Genomic DNA, 26209 nt, shown 5'->3' on the forward strand with positions numbered 1-26209 from the left:
CAGGGGACAATGTGGAGGAAGTGGTGGCATGAAGAACTGAATGTCACCCTAAGGACAGAGGGAAGTTTGGAGGCAAGAGGCACCGTGATGACACTTGTGTTGTACCTTAGTCCGCTGGGTTTCTCTGTGCAGGGCGGATTAGTGCTGAGGACTGTAAGAATAAGGGGAGACAAAGGAGCTGTGGGGCCGGATCCTCTGAGGGCCGGCATCTGGGGTGGGGAGGGAACTGAGGGGTAGGCACAACAGCTTGTGAAGCAGGACCGGAAGGGGTCAAAGGGTAGATGTGAGGGGCAGAGTGTGGGAGGGCCCAGCGGTGGCTCCACATGCAGGGTCCGGGAGGCCAGGCTGCAGTGGGCTTGGCGCTTGTCCACACTCTCTTTCCAAGTTCTTTGTGTATATCTTTGCAGAAATTATAGTGTAAAGTCAACATACATCATTTATTGTATATCTCAAATGTGTGTGTGTGTACAAAGGCACAGAGATAGGAAAGCTAATTAATGTTCTTGTCCTCTCCAGAGGGGAGAAAAGTGATTTTGTAGTTTGGGGAAGGCCCATGGCATTTTTTTGAAATCGCTACCCGAGGATATGTTTATTGATCTTAGAAAGAGAGGGAGGGGAAAAGAGAGAGAAATATTGATTGTATACGCCCTGACCAGGGATGGAACCTGTAACCTAGGTGTATGCCCTGACCACCAGTCGAACCCACAACCTTTTGGTGGATGGGACAATGCTCCTACAACTCAGCCACCCGATCAGGGCAAGGCCCATGGCATTTCAAGAGCAGTTGGTTTCCAGAGAATGAAACTTGAGCAAACCCCAGACAGAAGTGCCATAGCTCTTGGGAATAATTAGAAAGCAGCCAAAACTGTGTACCCACTGGCAGCCCCAGTAGATGAGGTGGGGGGTCCGGGGAGGGAACCAGCCCTCTGGAGCTCCCACACCCTGCCTGCAGGTTGTAGACGACTGTGTTGTTGGAAACGGAAGTGAAGGGTAATTGCCAGGGATCCCCACCTCTACATGGTTACTTTCTCCCTTTTGTTCCATTCTGGGATCTCTGTGAGGGCTCTAGGCAACAGAGAGTGTTGTGCCTCTGGGCTTTGCATGTTCAACCCGGTTAACTCAGGTGGCTTGGCACTGGAAGGACGTAAGGGTGCATTTGGGATGCTCTGGGGCAAGAGGCACGAATCTGTGTCCCTCACCAAATGAGCTGCATGATCAAGGGTTACAGTATTTTTCAGACCATAAAACGCACCTAGGTTTTAGAGGAGGAAAATAGGGAAAAAAATTTTGAAGCAAAAAATGTAGTAAAATTTCATAACATAATATTTCACCAATGTAAATGTAAACAGAACTCAACAGCAGCATTAACAACCATTATTCCTCCCAAACTGCGGTGGGCGGGGAGCAGCAGGGGCTGCATCTTATAGTCTGAAACATACGGTAAATATTTCTCACAAGACTGACTTGTCTTTTCTCTCCTAATTGGGAGTGTTTGCTTTTTAATCTCTGTAAGAGTTGCTTCCTAACTTTTTTTTTGGCAGTGATTCCCTTATGCAGAGCGTAAACTCACAATAATCACTCCCCTGCAATAAGTCCTGTGACCCCTATACAATGGCCCAAACAAAACATAATACAGTGGTACCTTGGTACTCATCAGAACTTGTGACAAGTGCCAGAACCAATGAGTACCGAACGATGAAGCTTTTCCCTTCCGGGGCGGCGTTATGACTCGTACAAGTACTAGGGTGTGCGATTAGTCTTGAGCAAGCACTGGGTGCTGAAACATTTTTTCTCATCAAAATGTGATGAGTGCAGGGTTTACGAGTTCCGAAGCTGACGAGTATGAGGTATGACTGTATTAGGTAAGTGAAGTCTCTCTTTCCTTTTCCGATTGGGACAGTCACTTCTCTGCAACCATCACCTGTAAGCCTCACCCCCACTCCAATTGCCCAGGAGCCATGCTAGGTCTGGGGAGACAGAGGTGCATGGGAACCTGTCCTGGAAGAGCCCAGGGTTTCCTTAAGGTCGTTCCTCCTTCTTGTCAAGCCCTGTGCCCCAGACGATGGAGGAGGCAGGTGCAGCTGGGCCCCCTCGCTTTGGAGGGAGCTCCCAGGGCTGTGGTTCTTAAGGCCTGAGAAGCTGGCACAGACACAGCATCCCTCCCACCGTGACAAATAGCACACCCGAGGCTACTGGGTTTATCAGCAGTAATTTGATCTCTGTTCTTCCTGGACAAAAAGAAACAGGAATTTGTTGGAAAATATTTCACACCAAGTGGCTGAGCTGTTGAATTCACTTTCTCAGACAAGCTGTTGCAAATTTTGGATCCCATTAAATTGGGAGACCTGTGATTCACCAACTGGTTAATGATTTAAAGGATCAGAGAGTTAACTTGTGAGGAGCAAGTGGTGGATTTTCCCACATTTGATTAATTGGGTCCTGGGGTAGGTGTTACACCCCAGGGAGAATCACCCACAGCGGTAAAGTCAGAGGGAGGAGCAGGGAGGAAGCCATGAGTGGTCCCCCCCGCAGCTGCTTGGTTGGAATGCCACCTGCAGCTTTCTGAGGACGGCATCTTTCATCTGCCTGTGCCAAAGCTGCAGGTTGTTCCTGCTCTACTCTGGCTGCATTTTGTTTATCTCGCAGGCTGTTGCCTGGGCCCAGTTCCTCCTCTGGGGGCGCGTCCAGCTCTGCTGCTGGCAGGCGCCGAGGCAGCTGAGATGTGTGTGCTCCGGGCAGCTGGTTCTCTTCCTGGCACAGCAGATGCCAGCTTGAGGGTCACGGCTCCCAGGATGTGTGAGGTCAGGGTATCGGGCTCAGCTGACGTGGCCCGAGTTTTGCACTCACAGGGTGTGCTCCCTGGATCACTGGCTTCTCCTCTGCACCCCTGGGAGGGTGACGGGCTTATTTCACACTCCGGAGCTGCCGCAGCCTCTGTCCCGGCAGAGTGCTGCCTGCGCACATCTGGCTTTGTGCAGGGGCACAGCTGGGCACGGTCATGGAAGTTTACTGGGCTTGGTGGTGGTGAGGTAATCTGGAGGCAATCAAAGGGAATCAGGGATAATTTGCCGGCTTCAGCAGGACAGTCATATTGTTAACACAATTAGTTCCATTAATCCTCTCTAATCAGCTAAGGTAAACAGACAGCCTTTGAAAGCAGGGAAGACATCTTTATGAAGAAAGGAAAAGGATGAAGTGATCCACTGCTTTTTCACTCCATAGCACTGATTATTGGGAGTCTTGAGCACAACAGTAAAAGCAGTCACCACCTACTGTATGTGCAGCAGAGGACTGGGGGCAGGCTGGGGAGCCTCTTCAGAGGTCACTCTGAGGAGGGCTGGAATGGACAGTGGTGACTGGCGTTTAGTCATCTTTTTGTTCCCAGCAGGGTATTCCTTAGATTGGTTGGGGCAGGAGGTGGGAAGGGTTGGTTCAATGAGGCACCCTGCTCCCCAGGTGAGGCCTGTAACAAAACCTGGGATTAGTCACAGGACATCAGTCCAGTTAGGATATTGAAGCTGTCCACTTCCTCCCCCCTTCCCTCCTTCCCTCCCCTCCCCTTCTCCTTTTCTTTATCTTATTATGGGAAACTTCAAACATATGCAGAAGTAGACAGAGTCCAAGAATGGCCCCTATGGACCTTCCACCCCATGGAAGATCCACACTTCCAACGGTTAAGACGACCAGTGGCTGATCCCCCAGTTTGTACTTAACATTACCACCCTTGCCTCTCAGGGGGCGTTCTTATTTGTTATGTGCAGCTCATCTGTCTATTAATGAGGGAGCCCCCAGAATTTCTGATAGAGAGCTCTTGTTTCTTTCTCTTCTGATGGGCCAACAATTTAGGCCAATATGGAGGTTTGCGGAGCCTGGGAAGCTGCATACAGGGCGGGAGACGCAGATGGGGAGGCTGGGCAGTGGAGGCCTGGGAAGGCAGCAAGACCTGGGTTCATGGGGCAGGCTGGGTGGATCTGTGAGCAGGATTCCCTTTTCATTCTTATTTTAACTCTGTACAAGGCTCCTTGTCTGCAGCAAGCCTGCCCACTCCGGAGCATGGTTATCCACAGGGGTGAACGCAGGGAATAATTTCTGTAACAGCAGCGGTGTTAGCATCAGCTCTTTTCACTTGGCCTCCGTTCCAAATCCTCTCACCCCTTTTCCCGTGTCTTGTCTCAGAACCGTGAGGTTGCCTGTGTGGGGACCTTGTGGCACTGCAGCCTAACAGGGCACCTTGGGTAGGGGGATCAGTCACCAGCCTCTCTCTCCAGTGCTTCCTGCAGAAGGCCCGGACCTGGGGGTGCCCCACTGCAGCCCCCTGCCTCCTGACAGCATTTTGGAGGTGAAGTGTTTTAATGGTCAGGGAGGGGCACTCAATCTAGCAGAGCAACAGCAGCAGGCAAACAGGCTTCCCAGAGACAGGAAATGCCTTCATCCCAACTTCAAGCGTTATTTCAGTTTTTCTGCATTTTTCCCCTTGTCACACAAAAACCCCACCTCATAACAAGTGCAGTGAGTTAGTTCAGTGGTGCATGAAGTCAGTGTTACAACAGTGTTAATAAAAACTGTCTCTGTGTGTGTGTGAGAGAGAGAGAGGCATTTCATCTCTTTTGAAGACACACGGAAAGCTAAAAAATATTGCAAGCCTTTTAAAAGCCACATGTCTGTGCCGAGTGTGTGTGTTTGGTGGTGGTGGTTTGGAGGGAGCAAGACCAGTCAAAGTAGACCCCGCCCAGGGCAGAGGTCAGGCCTCTATGTTAAGGTCTGTTTAGATATCTGGGCAGATCTCTCCTCACCTTCCCAGTCTCTGTGTGCTGGAAGGCCCCTGGGATCGGTTCTCAGCCCTCCAGTCTCATGGCTCAAACTACAGCTCCATATCCCTTATCCAAACCCCTTCGGGCCGGATATTAGCAATGCAGACTTTTGAGTATAGAAATTAAATACGGTATATATTCCCTACATTATAGAACATGCCAGCACATTCTGGGACAACCTTTCATGAGGAAACAAATTAATATTTCTGTAGCACAATTGTATAAATAGTCACACTAAGTAGAATAAATATAGACAATAAATAGCCTTGTGTCAGATTGGGTCAGGGTTTGTTGCCAAATGACTTTGACCCAAACTTCAAACAAAGTTCAGTTTTTAGAGTTTTTTTTTTTTTTTGGATGTCAGGATTGTGGGACAGGGATTTTGGATGTGTACCACGTACGTGCTAGTGAATACCAAAATCAGATCTTAGGCTCTGACCTCTCCCCTGAATTTCAGGTTCGTGTATGTGGTTGCCCGTGGTTGTCTCGGGGCTGCCTCCCGCCGAGCCCGTCTGAACCCTGCTCCTAGTCCCACTGCCCCTGCTCCATGCGGTCTCCCGCATAGCCATGGGGGCAGCTCTGTGCTTTGCTCAGGCCGGCAGTGTCCATGCCACCCTCGCTTTACCTCACACACTGCGTCCAATCCATCAGCTATCCTTTTGGCTATAACTTCAAATTATCTTCAGAACCTGACCACTTCACATCACTTCTACTCCTCCCGGCTCTTTCTAGCCATCATCCTCTCTCACCTGGGTTACTATGATAACCTCTCGCTTTCACCTGGGTTACTGCGATAGCCTCCTCAGTGGCCTTCCTGCTTCTTCGGGTGTTCCTAAGGCTTATTCTCCGCACAACGGCCAGAGCGAGCCGTTGGGTAAGGCACAGTGTGTCCCCGCTCTGCTCACATTTTCCTCTGGCTCCTTGTCACACTCAGAGCCAGAACTCAAGTACTGACCCAACCGCAGTCTGCCCCTCTGACCTCATCTCCCCCTGCTCCTCCCCTCACTGCTCCAGTCACACCCATCTCCCTCTGCTCCTGGCCAAGGCCACGTCCTCTCCCACTTCTGAGCCCCTGTCCTTGCTCTTGCTTCGGTCTGTTAGTGCTCCTGCTGCCCTTCCAGAAATCCTCAGGGCTGGCTCCTTTGAGTATCAGACCTTCCTTGATACATTAACAGATAAATTAACACATAGTCACTAAACCCAAACTTTGAATCCTGTCTTTTGAAACTAAGACATGAAATACTCTAGGGGTGTCCACACTGCAGCCCAGGATGGCTGTGAATATGGCCCAACACAAATCGTAGATTTACTAAAACATAATGAGATTTTTTTGTGTGTGTGATAGCGTGTCACAGTGTATTTAATGTGTGGCCCAAGGCAACTCTTCTTCAGGTGTGGCGCAGAGACATCAAAAGGTTGGACACCCCTGCATGAAAACCAGCAAAAGGTTCAACATATTAGGAAAGACCTCTTAACTGAAACTAGCTTCCAGTCACCTCTACTCTGGGCAGCGAACAAGGCATGCACTCTTATAAGGATGGATGTGAAAGTTTTACACTTTATTTTCCTTTGATGTCTTTGAAAGGCTGAGGGCTTTCTTTGTGCTTGGGTTTATTTCTTCTGTTTATTTCAAACCCTGCTTCCCTTAATTAAGTAGTGATTGCAGATGGCCCTAAATTGTCCTCCCAAAGTAGTTGTGAGTCCATAGACCACCTCTTATGTGGTTTATCACACCTCACACCTGTGATGTAGCTCTTTTCTGTGTTTGTCCAAAATATCATATGCAGATCTCACATCGGTGATGCTGGGCATGGAGTAAGGCTCTATTCGGACACTCAGAGCTTGAGCAGGACCTTCAGACCCCCTTTGCTATGCCCTTCAGAGAGCACCTCCCCTCCTAGTTCTGGTGTCGGTGTGGGTTCCAGCCCGAGTGTGTCCAGTGTGTGTGTCCTGTTGCATCAGCCCACTCACTTTGTAAGGGCTGGGACTTCAGCTGTGGTCAGTTATTCAGGTGCCCGAATAGATTGTTTAATCTCTCTGTTTATTGTGCCTCGGTTTCCTTACCTGTAAATGAGAGGATTGAACTATGGAATGTTCTTCAGGCAACAATAAGTTTATTATTTGATTTAAAAAAATAAGACATTATAGTAGAAAATAGAAGTACAAAGGTTAGAAAACTGTGGATATGCACAAAGAAAACACACACCCACATTATTCCACTCCTCCACACAGAACCTTTTTCCCTTTGTTATGTACCTACCCATACATGTTGTACTTTTACAAAATTGGATTATAAACTATGTATTTATCTCACTTTTCCTCCACTTAATGCCATGTTTTGAGTATCTTTCCATGTCAGTAAGTATAATTCTACAAGATTTTTTTTCACTGTGACATGGTAGCTAATGATTTGAATATGCCACAACTTATTTAAATAGTTTGCTATTATTGGACAATTAGTTTCTAAGTTTACACTCTTTAAAAATGCTGTAATGATCATTCTTGTATTTAAATTGTTTTTGCACATGTGTGATTTGGGATAAGTTCCCAGAAGTAGTAGAATTGCTAGGTCAAAGGGTTTTGTGATTTCATGCTAAACCACTCTGCATGAATGTTGTGCCCCCTTACACTTCTTTAGCAGCGTGTAAGAGTGCCTGCCTCTCTCCACTCTCACAGCACCGGGTAGTGTCATTTAAGACGACATGTTTTTGGATTTCCCATTCAAGGTGATCTGTTTGCTTCTTTGCCTGCTCAAGACCCAGTCTAAGTAACAGAAAAGGAAAAGGGGGTGGGGGGTAAAATTCTGCAACCACCAAGTAAGCAGAAAGAAGCCATTATGAATTTCCATGGGTGAAAGTATAGGACAGAGTGGCAACTGGCGAAACAGAGTAGAGTCTGGGAGGGCCCACAACCCGTGCGGAGGGGCTGGAGCCTGGCCGAGGGCCAGCTGCTCCACAGAACCCTGAAGGGGCTCCAGGCGTGGAGACTAGAGTTACTAACCTCAAGGATCAGGAGTGAGATGTGCAGCTGAAAACGTGACTCTCTGAAGATCTGTCTATGGAACTGTAGATTCACTTCGCTGCCAAAGGACCCAGAGCCAGACCTGAACTCCCAGTGTGAAAAACCGGAAGGTTCTTTTGAGAAATGGTCTGGTGGTTTGGGGAGGGCTGGCGGGGCTGGTGTGGGGGTCCCCTGCTGTAATGCTGGCTCCCACTCTCTAACCCTAAGGCAGATGGGCTGGTAACTGCAGACATGTGTTGCACCCATAAACCGAAACGAGAGAAAAAAGATGCTATGGGAAAGGATGCATAGAAAATAGGAAAGCATTTCTGGAAACTTAACATATTGTCAGGAACAAAAGTTCAGTGAAAGGGCTGTAAAGGAGATCTCCTAGAATATGGATTAAAAAGTAAAAGAAACGGAAACATATATAACAAATAGTAAGAGACATAGGGATCGATCCTATTGGTCCAACATCTTAATAATAGAAGTCTCACAGAGAAAATGGAAAAGAGGCCAATAGCAAAGAACAAATAGAAGAGTACCTCCCACCAATTCAGTTTCATGTGGCACAATGAATCAAAAAACACACCCAGAGACGTATCATTGTGAAATGTCAGAACACTGAGGATAAAAAAAATCCTAAAACTTTTAGAGTCAAAACAAAACAAAGTCAACTACTAAGCAACAGGAAACAGACTGGCATCAGAGCCCACTGGCAATATTTATGTTAAGAGAACGTTCCGATAATGACTTTTTTAAAACCTAGGTTTCTATATCCAGCTGAACTATCACATGTGAGAGGACAGGCATGCAAGGTCTTAGAAACGCTGGCTTCCTACACACTCTCTTAGTTATATTTCAGTCAGAATGAGGAAGATGATAGATTCCCACACCAGCCGCTGCACCCTGCAGTGCCGTGAAATGAAGTGACGATTTTATAGCCGTGCAGCGGCCCAGAGAGCAGTCAGTCAGTGTAGGGAGAGGAGGGCAGTGGAAGTCTCCAGAAGGGCTAACCCTGACAGAAGAGGATCCTGGGGAAATCTGAAGATCTGAGAAAGGCAATCGGTAGAGTGGAAAGGAAAAGGATCCATTTGAATTTGATACTAGTTATTTTCTCCATTGACTGGCACTCCGGTTGTCACATTAGGCCATTGGGAAAAAAAGTGTATGTAAAATCATTTACAAAGCCATAATCAGTTTTCAGATTTTATAGCCAATGTGTACACGCAGCGTGGAACTCAACTGCAGTTAGAGAACAACACTGATACGTTGCAGTGTTGATGGGCTAAAAGTAAAAACAGCAGAGACCGGGGAGAGGCAGGTGGAGGATGGGAGGGCTGGGAGCTCTAATGTCCCGTTGTTAGAATGTAGAGATCAAGGGACAGCATCTCTAGGATGTGGAAGAAGAGATTGACATTTTGAATTGCACTTCTGCAGTTGTAGAAAAGAACAGAGAAGGAACTGAGAATTGTGATGAGAATTATGGAGGGGGAAAGGGCAGGGAGATAGTGAGAAAACGAAATAAATTGTCATCTATCATACCAGCAAAACAAGAGGGAATGTCTAACATAAGACATCAGGAAATTGAGGTATAAACTTTTTATTCAGGACCATGGCAGTGGCCACCAGGAAAATCTAAATAGGATTGGCTTCCTCTGGGGAATAATGGGTCAGGGGATTGTTGCTTCTTATTGTATGTTCACATGTGGTCTTATTTTTTAAAACTGAATGCATTATGATAGTTAGTGTTGTCTGTATTTTAATGAACAAATAGCACAGAAATACGTACTCTAAAAGCAACTTTGGCTACTTATGATAGGCAAAATAAGAGGGAAATATAGCCTTTAATTTTATTTCTCTGCTTATTTGAACTAAGTGATGATAAAGTTGATTATGACTCTTAAATGTCATACCCTGGCTGGGTAGCTCAGTTGTTTGGAGCATTGTCCCATACACCAAATGGTTGCAGGTTCGATCCCAGTCAGAGCACATACCTCTGTGGTTGTGGGTTCTGTTCCTGCTTGGAGCTTGTACGGGAGGCAACCAGTCCATGTTTCTTTCTCACACTGATGTCTCTCTCTCTCTCTCGCTCTCTCTCTCTCTCTTCCCCTCCTTCCCGCCCTTCCTTCCTTCCTTCCTTCCTTCCTTCCTTCCTTCCTTCCTTCCTCTCTAAAACCAATAAAAACATACCCACGGGTATGGGTTACAAAGAAATTTTAGGCTCCTATGATTTTTATAAGTGTTCTTTTTCTCATAAGACATAGTTTCAAATATATGATGAGAAGTAATGACAAATAAGACTTGATATCCATAAGAACCAGGTCACAGCAGTGTTTTCAGCAGGACGTTTACTCCCCCGAGTCGGAGCCTGCGGTGTATTTGTGCGTCGTTGTCTGAGCTCCCAACTGCTTGCTGTGGGTTTGGTGGACTTGCAACAACGAGCTCCAGGAGGACAATGAAGGAACTTCACTTTCTTCTTTTTTTCTTGTAAAAGTTTATTTGAGCCAAATTGATGACACATGTTGGGGAGCAAGGTCTCAAATGCTCCTGAGAATAACAGGTTTTTTTAAAATTTAATTTTTATTTTTTTCAATTACGGTCCACATTTGACATTATTTTGCATTAGTTCAGATGTATACGGCATAGTGGCTAGACAACCATATACCATACAAAGTGTTCTCCCCGGTATTTCGGGTGCCCACCTGGCAGCACACATACTTATCACAATACTGTCAACCTGAAGGAGCTTTCCTTTCATTGTTCTGTGTCCAACAAGCAACCCTGTCATCATGCACGCAGTGTGAACTCCTTGAATAGCTCACGACGTGGTCTTTCCACATGATGTCCTTGAGCCCATGCCATTTGCTGGGCAGAGTGCCAGGCCCCAAGGTGACAGGACATCGGGCTCAGAGTTGGAGAGCCCTAGTTTAATCCAGGCTCCTCTTCTTCAAGCTGTGACAAGGCGGGCAAGGTACTGAAATCCCCAAGCCTCAGTTTTCTCACCTCTGAAATGGTTCAGAATAAGGATATTGCCTCCCTCACCCAGGGAACACATGTAAATGCCCAACAAAGGCCGTTCATTCGAGTTGTGTTTATTATGAAGAATAAAATAGTCTCTCTTCCTGAAAAGTTCAAGTGATTTAATAACACGTCTAATGTCTAGATTTTGAAGGTGGTCAGGAACCGGATGTCTTTGCGAGCACTCATTAATGGGAGGTTCTGCTGGGGTGGACTATTATAGAGACAGAAGGGTTTCTGGCTTGAAGATGAGTTTTCTGGTGGCATACTCCTGAGCTCCACTGCTCCACGTGGATCCACGCAGTTCCACTTGGAGACCTGCCGTGTGCCCGGCCACCAACCAGGAACTGCGGACCCCCTCAAAGGAGCACAGGGCTCTGTCCTAGAGGTGCTCACTGTCTGGCCGGGAAGTGATGATAATTAATGATCAGACAACTTACGTTTATGGGACACTAGCTAGCTGTGTGCCAGGCACACCTCCACGTGCTTAAATTAAACGGTTTCATTTAATCCTCCCAACACTATGAGGCCGGTGCCCCTGACATCCTCCATTTGTGGATGAAGAAATCAAAGCAAGGGCCACGCAGCTTGTAACAGGCAGAGTTGGGATTTGAACCCAAGTAGGCTAGCTTCAGAGCCTTCCCTCTTAATCACTGCAATGTATTGGCTTAAAAAATAGGAAACATGGAATAAAATGCATACACACAAATACACCCAGTGTGAGAGACCATTGCAAAGTAAAATGCAGAGTGCAGATTGGTAGTGGGTATTTTTCACTTCAAAACGCTGGTGGTGAGTGACAGCATTTCCTGCACTGATGTTTGCACTCATCATCTCCTCTTAGGTAGGATACACAGTCATGCACTCTCATTTCCCTGAAAGGCAATAGAAAAGCTGTACTGTGACCGGGGGATGCTTTGCAAACCATTACACACCCTCAGTATTAGGTTTGGCACCGTTGACTGTTTTCTCGGTGCAGGAAAGCATTTGCATACACATGGAGCTATTTGTTTTTAGCCACCTCTGTCATCAGAGGGAGCTGGCTCTCTGGGCCTATTTCTGAGCCTGCGGAGAAGAGGAAGCAGGTGCTAACTTGTGTTTGCTCCATTTTGTGACCTGCAGAGAGCCAGGATCTGTGACGTAGGCCTCCCGCCCAGTCACCTGGGCCTTCACACGGAGACGATGGCTGCTGCCGCCCTCGGTTCCTGTGCCCTGGCTTTGGGGGCTGGGAGAGCGCCGTGTCTGCCGCTTTTGAGGGACATTGTCTAGGATGTATCTGGTAACTGAAGCAAGCTGTTCTCTCGGGGATTGGAGGTTAGAAATCACTAGCAAAAATAAATGGCATTGACTGAAATTTTGTGACAAGGTAACTGAAGAACACAATTTCAAAAGCAAATGTCCTGAAAGAGTGTGGAGTGGAGAATAAGGCCCCTTCCCTGATTCCTGGTCACCCAGTGCTGAGGCAGCTCCCGTTGACGGAGACTCCTAGAGATAATCTTGGTGGAACAAGTGTGTGAAAGAATGTGTGTGTGTGTGCCCCATGCGCACTCCCATTTTATTCACACTGTAGCCTTGTGTAATAAACACAGGACACCTTGCCTTTTTTTTCTCATTTAACATATCCCGGAGATAGTTCCATATTAGTCAGTACACTTAGACCTTTTCGTTCTTTTTTTTAGGGGTTGCGTTGTGATCTACCAAATATACCACAATTTATTTAAGCAGTCCCTGATTCGTGGGCATTTAGGTCCTTAAGGTCATTAAAAGCCATTCTAGAGCATTTGGTCTAATTGCCTTGTTTTGCATATGAGGAAACTGAGATACACACACACACACACACACACACACACACACAAAGACAGCTTTAAAAAATTCAGCAGTCTCTCGAACCTACATGGTGGATGTGTTTTTCTCTCAATGATCATATTTTGATCACAGAAGACAGAAGAAGGTGGCTATGCCTAGGAGTGTGTTTTGCACGTGTGGGTGGGTGGGTGTGTGAATGTGTGCCTACACAGGTAGGTGTACATTCTGTCATGTGAAGATGTACTCTTGAACAACTCTGAATGAATCCTTTTATTTTTAAAAATGGAATATGAACATTTAAATGCCCCGAGGGTGGGAAGATGATTTGTTATTTAAAGGAAAATTGTGGGGCAATCCTTATGTACGATGATGGCTATTTTTTCCTTTAAAAAAACGACTTCATTGAGGTATAATTTACATGCAAAAAAGTGCATCTATTTTCAGAGTACGGCTTAATGCAGTTTGACAAAGGTATACATTCATGTAGCCACCACCCAGTCAACATAGAAAATTTCCATCTCCCTCAAAAGTTTCTCTGTGCCTTTATTTTTTGGTTTTCTTTCTTATTTTTTAATGACTGTATACTTCGGTATTGTAAACTGCAACACTGACCCAATCCTCCAACGCTCCTCTGTGCCACGGCGCACTCAGTGCGCACCTCTACCGCCAAGAGGTCACCGATAGGCTTTTTGTCGCTGGAGGCTCGTTTTGCCTGTTCTAGAACGTCGTAGAAGTGGCATCCATTTCTGTGGCATGTCCCAGCAGTTCGTTCTTTATTGCTGAGTAAAATGCCATCATATGGACCCAGCTTGATGTGCGTATTCGTTTACCTGGGGTTGGACATTTGGATTGTCTTCGGTATTTGGCTGTTAGTAATGAAGCTGAGAAGAACATTTGCGTATGGGTGGATGGCTTTCCAAGTAAATCACCTCCAAAATTCAGTTGTGAAGATCCAGTTTAAAATCAGGCCACCGGTCCATTGAGCCAACAGGTGTAAATATGTATCGAATCCCTCCTGGGTGCTGGGCAGAAAAGATTCTGCTCTGCGGGGGTGGACACTAAAGCCTGAATAGTATAGTCGCACTTCCGAGGAAGGTGTTTGAAAAAGAAACAGCCTTTCTCTATGAAAGAAAGTGCTATTTTATGAAAGTCAGTGCTATTGGAAGCCTGTTATCGGAGCAGAACCTTAAACTATTTAATATTTACCTGTGCACCCTCTGCTTTCCAGGCAGTGAATGTACTCTACCAGTAGGGCCGGTAGCAAACTCCTCCTCAGGTGAAGAGTCTGAGCTGTTAACTTCAAAACCTGCTCCCAGCAGCTGCTCGAGAGTTGCCCATGTAGCACCTTAACATCTCGTGCTTTCCAAAGCGGGGGCCAGAAGGATGCCCGCTGCAGGAAGTTCTCCTGCTCTGTCTGGCTTGCCTCTCCCATGTCAGGTGCCTCTGGGGACAGCAGCGAGCCCCAGGTGTCTCCAGTGGGGAATGGCCAGTGATAAGAGGGAGGTAGAAGTTCAGCAGCGGGTCCTCTACTTTGGAAAAGGACTGTCTTCTCTCTCCTTCTCCCATATACCTCCTCCTCCTTCCTTACTCCTCACCCTTCTCCAAGTGAAAAAGAAACAGTCTATTACTTAAGACTTAGATGGTGCAGCCTGGGCAGTGCAAAGCTCTCTTCACCCTTCTCATCCTTTCTACATCCATCTTTTCCTGACCCATTCCCTGCTTTTTGCTTCCTTCTAGGCCCCGTATCTGCCAACAGAGGGAAGGGGAAGCGAAACTCAAATCGGGCATGTGTGTGACCTCTGTGGGCTGTTCTGTTGCCTGGAGGTCTCCAGTGAAAGCTGAGCCTATGGTTAAGAGGAAGCTTGGCTATGAATTTCTGACCTCCTTTGCCTTGAACTTGGTCACCCTCAAAGGATAGGCACATAGATGTCTGTGGCTCCCAGTGACACACAGCAGCAGTGCTTAAGTTGCAAGCTTGGTGGGGTGCTAACCCAGTGGTCAGGGTTTTCCAAGGGTGGGGGAGGGGCGAAGTCTGGGAGGCAACACTCTGCTTTAAACTGATCTGGCTGGGAAGCCAGTTGCTTACGCCTGAGAAGGAGAGATGAACCCACAGAGGCGTAGGGGAAGGAGAACCCCGGGACCGGGCTGTCGGGGAAGGCTGGAGGGCCAGGCAGGGCTGGAGTCGGGAGCTCTGTGTCAGTCGTCTCTCCTGCATGCTCCAGGCAGCCCTAGACGAGGAATCCAGCTTAAAGCTCTCCGAGGCCCAGTTTGCCCATCCGAAAAGTAGGGGCTATTGCTGGCCTCACGGGAGATCCCATGAACACAGGATCCGAGGCCCAGCAGGCGCTCAGCCTATACGTGGCCACCCTCCCCTTCTCCTTTTCTCAGGAGTGGCGCATGGCTCTCTGATGACCGGGCTAGAGCCTTTCCTGCCCTGGGTTTCCTCTGGGCTGCGCACCAAGCTTCTGCACAGTCATTAGGTATCCTGGAATAACATGTAATAATATTAACTTTGGTTGGACAAGAAATTTTTTTTTTTGGTTGGGGGGAAAACTTTGATATAGTGGAAAGAACATTGCCCTAAAAGGCAGGTTTGAAGACTGGCTTTTTTAATAATAACAGCACCAGCAAGTACTGAGTATTTCATGCCAGGCATCACGCTAAGCACTTTACCTTGATTATTTCATTTGGCATCATGACAGCCAAATGACACAAGCCAAATGACACAATCTATTATTAACTCCATTTCATGGACACAAGACTTGAGGCAGAGAGAAGTTAGTATCATGCTTTAGGACGCAAAGCCAGGAAGTTCAGTCTTCACCACCACGAGCTGAGTATCTCCTAGGGCCAAGTGCTTTGCCTGCATGTCTCCTGGAGTTTTCACAACCACCCATTTCACAGACAAAGCAACTGAGGCCGAGGCTCAGGGAAAGGAAATAGTTGCCTGGGCTGGGAAGTGACAGAACTGGGATCCAGTCCTGGTCTGACTCTAGCGACTGTGTCTCCCCCACTGTGCTACTGGGGCTTGGAAGGGAATCACAGTCAAAGGAACGGAGAGAGTAGCTGTGAAGACCCATCAAGTATGAGGTTTGAGGAGATTTGATAGAGACGTTTGCATCAGAGAGAATTGGGAGGGACCTGGAGGGCAGAAGGAGCTTAGAACTGACCCCAGGATTGACTGGGAGGCGGGAGGAGGCCTGCTTTTGTGTAGTGCCAGCTGCCTGGTGGCGATGCCCACTGACAGCCTCCTGGGGCAGCTCAGGGCTGGGCACCTACATTGCTGCATTGTCCGGGCCTCATAATTGTGAGCAGATTCTGTGATGAAGCTAAGTTGGCCATGAGGTTGCATGACCCTTCGACCACCTTTTGTACCTGATAACCCCTGCACTCATCTGCATTGAGGGTGCACCACCCTAGATGGGTTCTCAGAGCCTCCTCAGTCCGCTGGCTGCGGCTCAGCTGGCTCTCCGCAGCCATCTGCCCCGGCTGCAAGGCTCTCTGTTGCTTTTGGCATGTTTAATAGCTTAATTTCTATTTCTCTGCTTGGAAACACAGTTCACCAGCATTGAAGCAGCAGTGGGTGCTAAAATGGTTTCTGATTGCTATCTTGAATGTTAATATCCTAATACATTTTATCGTCAATGACCCGTCCCCTCGGCCACCAGCTCTCACTCCCCTCTTGCAAAGATAGGCACACAGCCTGCCTTGGATCTGCCTCGCAGCCCATCTCATTCCTCGGCTGCCTCCCCCCTGCCTCTTGCAGATAGCATTGTACTTCGCCAAGGAAGTCCACAGTCGTGGGAAATCTCTGACTTAGAGGGTATGAGAAAGCGTTTCATTTTGCCGGCAGGGTTTAATAGGGATGATCTAATCTCTACAAGGCATACATTATTTAAATTCCATGCTTTTGGACAAGGGGGCCCCTGATAATTTTGAAATGTGGCAGGGACCGGATTCTGGTTTGGCTCTGATCGGCAGAGCCTGCTGTTGTTGGTTTTCCTGTTTGCAGTTCAGTGCGGGGGCCAGCTGATGCTTGTGGCCAGGGGTGAGGGCGCAGTACCAGTGGTGAGGGTGCTGGAGAACACTTTCTTTACTAAGAGATCTAAACTCACAGACTCTCGGGGCAGAAGGAATGGGGAGAGTCATCTTAGGGCCGTAGCCAACTTGTTAAGCGGTTTGCATCTGCATATCAAGCTGGAGATCCCAGGTACAGGGCCCCTGTGGGCCACCTGAGAGCCCCTGCCCCTCCCCACTCCAGCACCTGAAGTGGGGAGGGGCAGGGGCCTCACCCAGCAGGCCTTGAAGACCCCTGTTGATGAAAGGGGATTTTTGAGGGACACCGTAAGCACTCTCAACCACGAAAGGCTGAGTCTGGAATAAAGCCGAGTTGGCGAATGGCTCAGGGAACTGGACTGTGAGTGGAGTGAGAGTGGCGCTGGGGTGGGGTTCTGGGGATTGTCAGCTCAGGCTGCGCTTTTTCCTGCCCAGGGAGTGTGTAGTGCTTGTGGCACAGCTGCCTCTCTTCCTCTCACCTCATTGGAATGTCATGTAGGTGCAGGTCACCTGCCTTCCTTCCTACCAGGGATAGGGCCTTGGAGGGGCGAACGATCCCAGAATGGGCTCTGGAAGTTCTGAACCCAGAGTCTTTTCCCCCTTCCTCAAATGTTTATTGGATGTCTCTGACCAACAGACAGTGAGCTAAGCACTAAGGATGCAGATGGGGTTCTCACGCTCTCTGTCTAGCAGAGGAGATAGGCATGTGGACCGTGGAACACAGTGGAATAGGAGCCGTGGTTAAGATATGTGTGTGTACTGTGGGAACACATGTGAGGGGTAGTTGAGTCTTCCTGGGAATATCTGGGAAGGCTGCAGAGAGGAGGCCATAACTGACCTGGACCTTGAAGGAGGAGGAGGTGTTCACCAGAATGACCCTTCCTAAGTCCTACTTGCTAACAGTGTGCCCACTCTTTGTAGGCGACAGTGAAAGAAAAAAGGAGTAGTGGCTCCAGCAAGAAATTTGCTGGAAATTTGCAGCTCGTTGGGGAGATAAGCATGGCACATATAAGCCGATTAAAGCCCTGCATGGGCAGATGGGATTGTGGGGGTGGGGGTAGGCAACTGGGGGCATTCAGTGACCTGGGGTTTCCAGAGTTACTGCTCTCTCATGAGGACAGTTTCTGTTAGCACAGTTCAGACCTTGCAAAGATAGCACGACTACAAAGAGGCCCAGCCTCTCTGGCTTTTCTTCCATCAGAGGGTTGCATCAGCCTGGTCATGTATGGGAGTGCTTAGCTGGATTTGGAGGTTGGGGGTGGGAGTGAGGGTGAGCACAGGAGGTCAGTGGTAGGACTTCAGCGATATTGTCTCTCTCCACAACCCTGACAGAATCTGGACTTTGCAAAAATGCATGTGCCAACACACAGCCTGAGCCTGGGATTCTTTTGCTCTCCCTCAAGCACCATGTGTGTTCTCAGCCTTTGCTTATGCCATTACATCCACCACGAATGCCTTCCCTCCTTTCCTGCACGAAGTCTTCCCAGACTGCTCTTCTACATGGATTTCAGGCTTACCAGACTCAGTTATTCAATCCCTCATCGTGAAGCTGGGCTCAGCACTGTTCTCTGTTTTTGAACTCCCCCATGAGACTGTGAACACTTTGAGAGCAGGAGTGGTGTTGTGTAGTATAAAAAAACTAGGTTTCTTTACACTGTTTGGGCAGAACCTCAGCATTGCCACTTCCTTTGGAACCTGGAGCACAGCTTCCTTAACTGTGAAATGGGGTGACACAGAGTTTCTCAGTGTGACACTGTTGGCATTTGGGCTGGGTCATTCTTTGTGGCGGGGGCTGTCCTGTGTGCTGTAGGACATTTGATAGCGTCCTTGGCCTCCACCCAGTAGACGCCAGTAGTAGCACTCCCTCTCCAGCCATGCCAGTCAAAAATGTCCCTTGACATTTTTATGTCCCCCAAATGCCCCCTGCGGCAAGTGTCCCCTGGGCCAGGTTTCCCTTGTGTAGCAAAATTGCTTCTGGTGCAGAACCCCTGGGGTGACCCACCTGCTGGGGATGCATCAGACCTCCTAGGACAGCACCCAGATCCTCACGGATAGTCTGTAAACGTGGATTCTCCTTTGCTCCCCTCGTTCACCTGCCACTTGACACTCCGCAGGTTGATGAGTTGAATGCAGCTGTGACTCCAGGTTTTTGCAGCTTGGGGTGGAAATGTCATGGATCTCTTGGGTTGCCCCCACAACACACTAACAGAGTCACTGTCATTTTCTTAATTGCAGATTGATCTGGAGCCAGAAGGCAGAGTGTATGTGATCATCGATCTTTCGGGGTCATCGGGTGAAGGTAGGAGAGAGTGACCTCAGCCTTGTTCGCCTCCACTGACGCTTTGTCTCCTGGGCTCTCCCTCCCCTCCTTGGCTGGGGTATTCTACAGTGACATTTAATTAACTGGCACCCTTTAAAGCAAAAGGTTATTTTGAAGATGCTTATGCCTGTGTACCAAAAGGGACTAGCCATCTGTTAACTTCGGTGGAGCAGAGGGAGTATTTGCGACTTACCAAGCGAGGCCAATGAAACAGGCGTTCCCGCACCCTGGTGCGCCAGGCTGGCTTCGGGGAGCGGGGAGCGGCAGCCTCTCCCCGGAGGCTCCCGTGGGGTTTATGTGTGGGGGGTGGGGGTGGGGGAAGTAAAACCAGTTGGTCTAACGGTATTCAGAAATAAAACAAATAAGGTGTCAAATTTCAGAATCTTATTTCTGTAGAGCTTTTATAGAAGTGTTACTTTTTTTTTTTTTTTTACCAGTTCTGGGAGGAAAAGTCCTACTCTTAGAAATACTGAGGTGAGGGACCGTCTGCGCCCACTGGCTGATTACATGGGGTGTAGATGTTCTCGGATAGTTGGATTTTTCTTCCTCCTCCTTCTCACGCCCTCCGCCATCGATCCCGTCTTTGCCCTCTTACTGGTCTTAAGAGCTTGCGGGCTGGTGAGGACTGAGCAGCCGGGGTAAAGGGAATGAGAGACAATAAAACCTGACCACGTGGGGACAGGGATATGGTGGCAGGTTGGGAATTAGGACTGAAATGTAGTTATTGGGACCATCTTTCTTCTCCTCCTCTCTGTGGGCAGGGGGATGGAACAGCTGGGTTTCATGTCACGGCAGAAAGATTAGAGGACCACGGCTGGTTCTTGGCAATGAGAACAAATGGGGTTTTAGAGACTGTGGCCCAAAGGGAAGGAAACAGCTCACTTAAGCCCTGGCTGGTGGATTTGGACTATTTACAGCATCTCCCCTGGATACTGGGGATTACAAATCACAAGCCCAGATGGTCTCCCTGACTTTAGGTAGACCTAAGCTCTAGTCTTAGGTTTGGTGATGGGAGGAGAGCGTCTGTGAGCAAAGTCAAAGGAGGTGGCGGATGGTGCCCTTGATGGTGGTGCCTGATGATTTTCACCTGGCTGATTCATCACCGGTTTCAACACGTATTCAGAATAATTCAGTAATTCAATTGTGTGTACATGGGGCTTATAATAGAGTTTGGCTCTCTTTTAATCACAATTATTTGGCGTGGGTTTAAAACTTTAGACATCCTGCTAAAGTCGGTCTCTTCAATTTTCTGCTCTTTGTTGCAATTACAGTTTGGTGTTTCCAACTTCCCTACTCACAGCTCAGAAAAGCCCAGAATAGAATCTGTTGTAGAAGTTTTGGGGGTCCAGCAGCATTTAGTGTGAATGATATGAAATGTACAAAGGGGCCTAAAGAATGATAAAATGAACACCAGTGTACCCACGACCCAGGTTAAGAAATAAAGCACCCAGTAAGTTGAAACCTTGCATTGCTTTTAACAAAACACGTGATCTCAAGTCCACCAGACTTAATAGCACATACTTTCGGTCCGTGCTTGGGCATCTAGATATGCTGAGGGCTGACTTAACTTTTGACTATGCAAGTGGTCAGCACCCCTTACCCCCTTTTGTTCATGGGTCAACTGTACAGATATATCTCGTTTTATCACGCTTTGCTTTATTGTGCTTCACAAAGGTTGATTTTTAAAGAAAAAAACAAATTGAAAGAAAGACTCTCCACCAGCAAAAAGATTACAGCTCACTTGATTGCGGTGGTCTGGAACCAAACCCATCATATCTGTATGTGTCTGTATGCAGTGGTCTCTTAATTGTAGACACTGGTGAAACATTTGATGAGCAAACTCAGCCCCCTTTTTCCCTTACATAATCTGTATGCAATGAGATAATTAATTAAGTGTATATTTTCAGTGCCAAGATGCTGGGCAACCAATGGGAGACTTGGATTTTTGAAAAGATTAATCATGTGCAAAATTACAGAAGACATCCTTTTTTTACATTAGAAGGAAAGGATGTGGACAAATGAATGAATAAATTAAAAGCAATTGATTTCTTTTCTTTTTGTTTTTATGGCTTATTGTATGTGAATTCCCAAAGCAATTTTCATTGGGCTGAATTCTTAGTTTACTTTTTTAAAAAATCTCTTTCATCTAAAAAAATGGAGTTCACTTCAGAAATGCTGACACACGCCAGATTCTGCAAAGTGCTAGCATGTGCTGCTCTGAAGACAAGGAGACATTTTCTGCTCTTGTTTTCTCGCTCTTGGTGGATTTGAGATTCTTTCTCTGGATGGTGGGAGGACTTCCGACTATCTCTTCCTAAAAGCTGATCTTGTGGGGCTCTGTTCGCGTTCTACGTGTCTGTTCTCCTGGTCCTGCTGCCGGGACTTTGCGGGCTCCTGGTCTAGATGCAGGTTTGTTTTTGGAAGGGTTGGGAGGGCAGGGAGAGGAGTGGAGGATGCGTAGCCAACATGTTGTTTGTTCCCTGCGCTGCATGAGAATGGTCCAGTGTGAAAATGGTATCATAGCTAGTTCGTGGACATCCGCAGATTCTTCTCTAAGTTCCCTTCTTTAGTGAAAAGACCTAACTTCGTGTCCTCAAAAGGAAGAAAAGAGTTGAGATGAGGAATAGCTGATGTTTTCACCACTCTATTCTCCCATCAAGCATCCCTTCCAATGCTGGGTCCCATCAATGGAAAAAATATACTTAATCGAATTTGCAATAAACTTCACAACATTGTGGGGCTGAGATGGTATGAGTATACCGCCTTCTTTCAGGATGCGTCAGAGGAGTCTTTCTCTTGCTAACACACTGCAGAGAGCCTGGATGTTGACGTCTGCTTGAGTTGGAGCTAATGTGATTTCTAACTGTCTAATAAAATTGCACTGCTTGCATGTCCTGTGCAGTTCAGCATAATGGGATTTGATCAGTGTGTGCTTTGTCTAAACCAGGCAACCTAACCCCAGATGTTAGGGGTCAGGCTGGATGATGGCTAAGGTCATCTCCGGTCATGTGATTTTGTCCTTTGGTGTAATTTGAATAGACACCTATAAGAGCTCAAGGCTGGGGGTTGGCTAATATCTGTAGCAGGTGGAAGGGGCTGAAAGAAAGGTAGGTCTTGTGTGAGGCACTTTCTCTCCATTATCCCAAGTAGAAAACTTTTTTGGAAGGCTTGTGTGCGATCCTCCAGCCTCAGGTGCTTCTGAGTGTTTTTTGCTTTTATCATCAGTAATGACCACGTGGCTTCCTGGTAAACAAGGCACTGCAGGTTCACCAGAGGCTTAAATCAGAGCATAATTAGCCCAGGTAGCAGAAGCGTAAACAGCAATGTAATTCTCAAATGAGCCAACTGTTGTTCCCTGCTGTGCACTATAGTTAGTGTTTCTTCCTTTGTTGTGATGTAATTTGTCTATGTTTTCCATTCTTGATAATAATAGGACACTGCACCCTGATGTGCAGGCTCCCAGAGGAGCAATCAGTTGGCCTGGGACTTTCTAGACTCTTCTTTCCCTGCCTTCCATCCAGGTGTTGTGCTCACCTGGGGGAGGTCTTCAGCGTATAAGCCAACAATGGAAAGAACAAGAAGTAGGCCTTACTGGAATGTATGGATCACCAAACTGTTTCTCCAGTAAAATGAAGAAGATACAAAATCATTCGAATGGTTTTTTGCAACATGTACATCAGAAATAATGCTGTTAAGTCGGATTCTGGAGTGATTACGTATTGCAGAAGCAGAAGATGTGGAGCAGGGAGTGAGTGGGATCCCCCACTTCCTCCCCTTCTTTCTGCAGCCACGTGCCACAGAAAGCATTTAGTCTCCCCTCTGGAATTGGCAGCAGATAGAGCAGAAAAAGCACAGGAGTCCTCCCATCCTGACTTTAAATCCTGGCTCTAGTGCTTACCAGTTTAGAGCTTCAGATTTCTCATCCGTACATGGGGATGGTTATGCCCAGGATAGGTACCGTGTATGATAGGATTGCTATAAGAAAGGGCCTCAGTCCAGTGCCCTCTCATATAGGAGATGCTCAGTAAATGCCCAAAGGCCCTGCAGACCTGCGGGCAGGGAGGTGGGGATAGCTCTGGCCCAGTGGCCCTGAAGGCACAGCAGGCAGGTTCAGAGAAACAGAACAGTTCAGAGAAATAGTTTGAGGGCAGGTTTCTGGTCCTGGGACATGTATGTTCAAAAGGTCTAAGAACAGAGCAAGGTGACAAAGAGGTCATCTTCAGACTGACACATCTGGCAGGGGCTATGGGATTGTTTTCTGCAGCATTCACACCTTGCCGTAGTATTGCCCCATTCCCTCCCTCCCTCCTACCCTCTCTCCCTCTATCCCCTATCCTTCCCCCAGTGAAGGATTCCCCAGAAATATATTCTCTAGCTTGTTTGTGTCCTATGGCCCTTGATGTCAGAAACGTCTCCTGGTCAGAGTATGGGCTGTGGCTTCCCTTTCTCAGCGCAGACTGAGAACATGTGGTCCCCACACCCTCACGGGCCCTGGGTAAAAACCCTTCTTCTGTTTGAAGACTGTTATTAAATCTCTCCTCTTCAGGCTGAATCCATCAAATCCCTTAACTTTTCTGGCGGTCTAGTTTAGAAATCTTAACTCATTTTGGCGGCTCTTTTGAACTTTTTTCAAGTTGCACAGACAGACAGACACCATCAAACCAGCTTCGCTCCAGTCTGAAATGATAATGCATGCAGAATCGTGCCTGACAGTACGACTTCCATGCGGGAGGTGGTGACATTGAGAGGTCAGGTGATGTGCTCGAGGCCACAGGGTTGACGACTCAGCCCTGCTGGGCCCAGACTGCAGGCTGCGGTTCCGTGCCCTGTGCTAACTCACGGCCAATAATGAGTTTGCTCACAGGGCAAAGACTTTCCTGCTGTTCTTTTTATTTTAATTCTTTTCTCCAGCGAGCTTTTTACAGAACTATAAAGCTAAAGTTATTAGCTTTGAACCCAAAGGTGATGCAGAGAGTCTCATCCATTTAAAAAAAAAAAAAAAAGCAGATCTTTTTTCCACTCTCTTAGAAGTGGAAATGCTCTTGGTCCCAGGTCGGGAGTGGTCAGCTGCTTCTAGGGCTCCCTGAAAGGTGGATCAATCCTGGGTATTGGTCCTCACCCAGACTCGCCTCTCCTCCCTGCAGGTCAGCCATCCTTCTTGTGTCCATTGCAAGCATCAGAGCACTGCCCGCAAGACTAAAGTAGAGGGCGAGGACTTCTTGAATCTCGGCCTCAACCAGTGGGCAGTATCTTTCTAAAAAACATCCCTTAGTTCCCAGAGTCCCACTGAAGCTTCAGTTGATAATATTACCTTTTTCCTTCAAAATTCTACATTATTTAATCCAATGCCTTCTGGTTATCAGACAGAAAGAACCATTTGTTGAAACGAACAGTAGTCATCCATGCACTTCAACACGCGTGCCCAGCTGGGTGCGTGTCCTGGGTTTGGGGAGGGGGAGGTGGGGAGGAAGGTGGAGAATGAGGGATGGCCTTGGCAGGAACACATGGCCTCGCTTCAGGAAGCTTGCAGTCAAATTAGCGATCCAGAACTTGCAGGAGAAAAGCACTAGAGAATGATGCCAGGCAGCATGATACAGAGTGCTCAACGGGCTGTTACCAGGAGCTCTTTAAATGGGGATAAATCAGGGCTGGAAAACCTCAGGAAAACTTCAGGGGAGAAGCAGGGCTTGGGCTGAAAAGGGAAAGCTAGGTAGACTGGATTGACAGGGAAGACGTGGGGAGGCCATCCTGAGCAGAGGGATCGTGGCATCCCTGTCAAAGACAGCTTTGACGCTCTCATTTTTAGATAGGGCTGGATAGACGCGATAAATTAAAGAGCTGCAATTTGTGTTCTCTGGGAGCTTTCAAACAAAGACAGTCATCAGTGTTGCAGACAGAAATTTTCATGCTATGCCAACGAGAAAATGAAATGTCTTCAATGATTAAGCTATGTTTGAAGGGGAAGCAGCTTTTCCTGGACGTGTTTTCATGGCCAAGGCCTCTCACCCATCTTGGCCCCAAAGGAAGGGGAATGTTCTAGGTCAAGTTTGGTCAGGTCTGGGACATTGAGTAGAGCACATTTTATAAGCACGGGACATAGGTGATTAGAAGGTCAAGCTCTGGTACAGATACCCCTATGCAGTCTTTTCCTCACTCTCTCTCTTCTCCCTCAGCAATCTTATGGAATCCCGTGGTAAGCACTCTGCCACCCTCAGCATTCTCCCCCTCTCCAGCCTGTTGAGCTAGTGTCCTGGCACCAAGCCCTGATACTCCCACTCTTTCTCTTTTTTCAAGTTCTGTTCAGTCTCTAATGAGAAACATTGCTTGAGAGGTTAGAGACTCTTCCACCTTCCCAAACAGCAGACTTCAAAGTCAGACACCAGCTCCAAGATGCTGATAGGTGTCCCTCCTGTGGGGTGCCTTGGGCAATGAGATCCTGGTCTGGCCCACCCCACAGGCCCCCCAGACAGGGATGGACCTGTGGGACTCTGGAGAGACGCAGCCTCAGTGCTTGATAAGAGTGAAAATAATAAAATCCAGATGTTCAAAAACATTGATCTTGCAAAGTGTACCCCACATTCCCCTCAGCATAGCTGCTTGCTACTGATACTCAGGCCCAGGGAGCCGGCCCCTCAGTCTCCAGATTTTTGGCTCTATCTATTGTCCTGATGAAATCAATGCTTGTTCCTAGAAGTGACCCTGTGCACCAGATGTGACCAGGGCGGTCAGCTTGAAAGCAGCGAGCACTAAACCTCCATCAAGGGGTTTATAATGTCACAAAGAGACAATGCTAAAGTACTTGAGAAATAAGCCAAGAAACCCTCATTTCCTTCCAAATAGGCTCTAGAGGCACAGCAGTTCCTCTGAAGTGAATTACCCATGGATAACAGCACCAAATGGCAACCATTAGCAGATGAAAAACAGTCGAGTCCTGAGTGTTTGGAGAACAGAGCTCTTCAGGATCACTCCCACAGCCTCCTTCCCCTCTGCCATTATGGGAGCGCGGATCTGTATTGTCTGTTGTCTCGTGTGCCTATTTTCCTAGTAAAGTAATTGAATAAGGAATAGTCATATTGAAGGAATAAACTTACAAAAAGGGCAGGTTTATAACAGATCCTTAGTCAAGGAGTGAGCCCTGCGTCTCCTGGCCCCCCGGTCCGTCTCTGTGGCCTTGGTGTAAATCATTTCCGTGTCT

General features: G+C 47.6%; 1 protein-coding gene across 2 annotated transcripts in view; it reads left to right on the forward strand.

Moving 5' to 3' along the window:
• PRKCE (protein kinase C epsilon) overlaps positions 1–26209 on the forward strand; it is a 473918-nt gene that overhangs the window by 159592 nt on the left and 288117 nt on the right. For both annotated transcript variants that reach the window (XM_036027919.1, XM_028515225.2), the window contains exon 2: positions 18930–18993. In XM_036027919.1, coding sequence (XP_035883812.1) covers positions 18930–18993 — 64 coding nt within the window. The remainder of the gene's footprint in view (positions 1–18929; positions 18994–26209) is intronic.

The sequence above is a fragment of the Phyllostomus discolor genome, chromosome 6, assembly GCF_004126475.2.
Source record: "Phyllostomus discolor isolate MPI-MPIP mPhyDis1 chromosome 6, mPhyDis1.pri.v3, whole genome shotgun sequence".
NCBI classification, from domain to species: Eukaryota; Metazoa; Chordata; class Mammalia; order Chiroptera; family Phyllostomidae; genus Phyllostomus; species Phyllostomus discolor.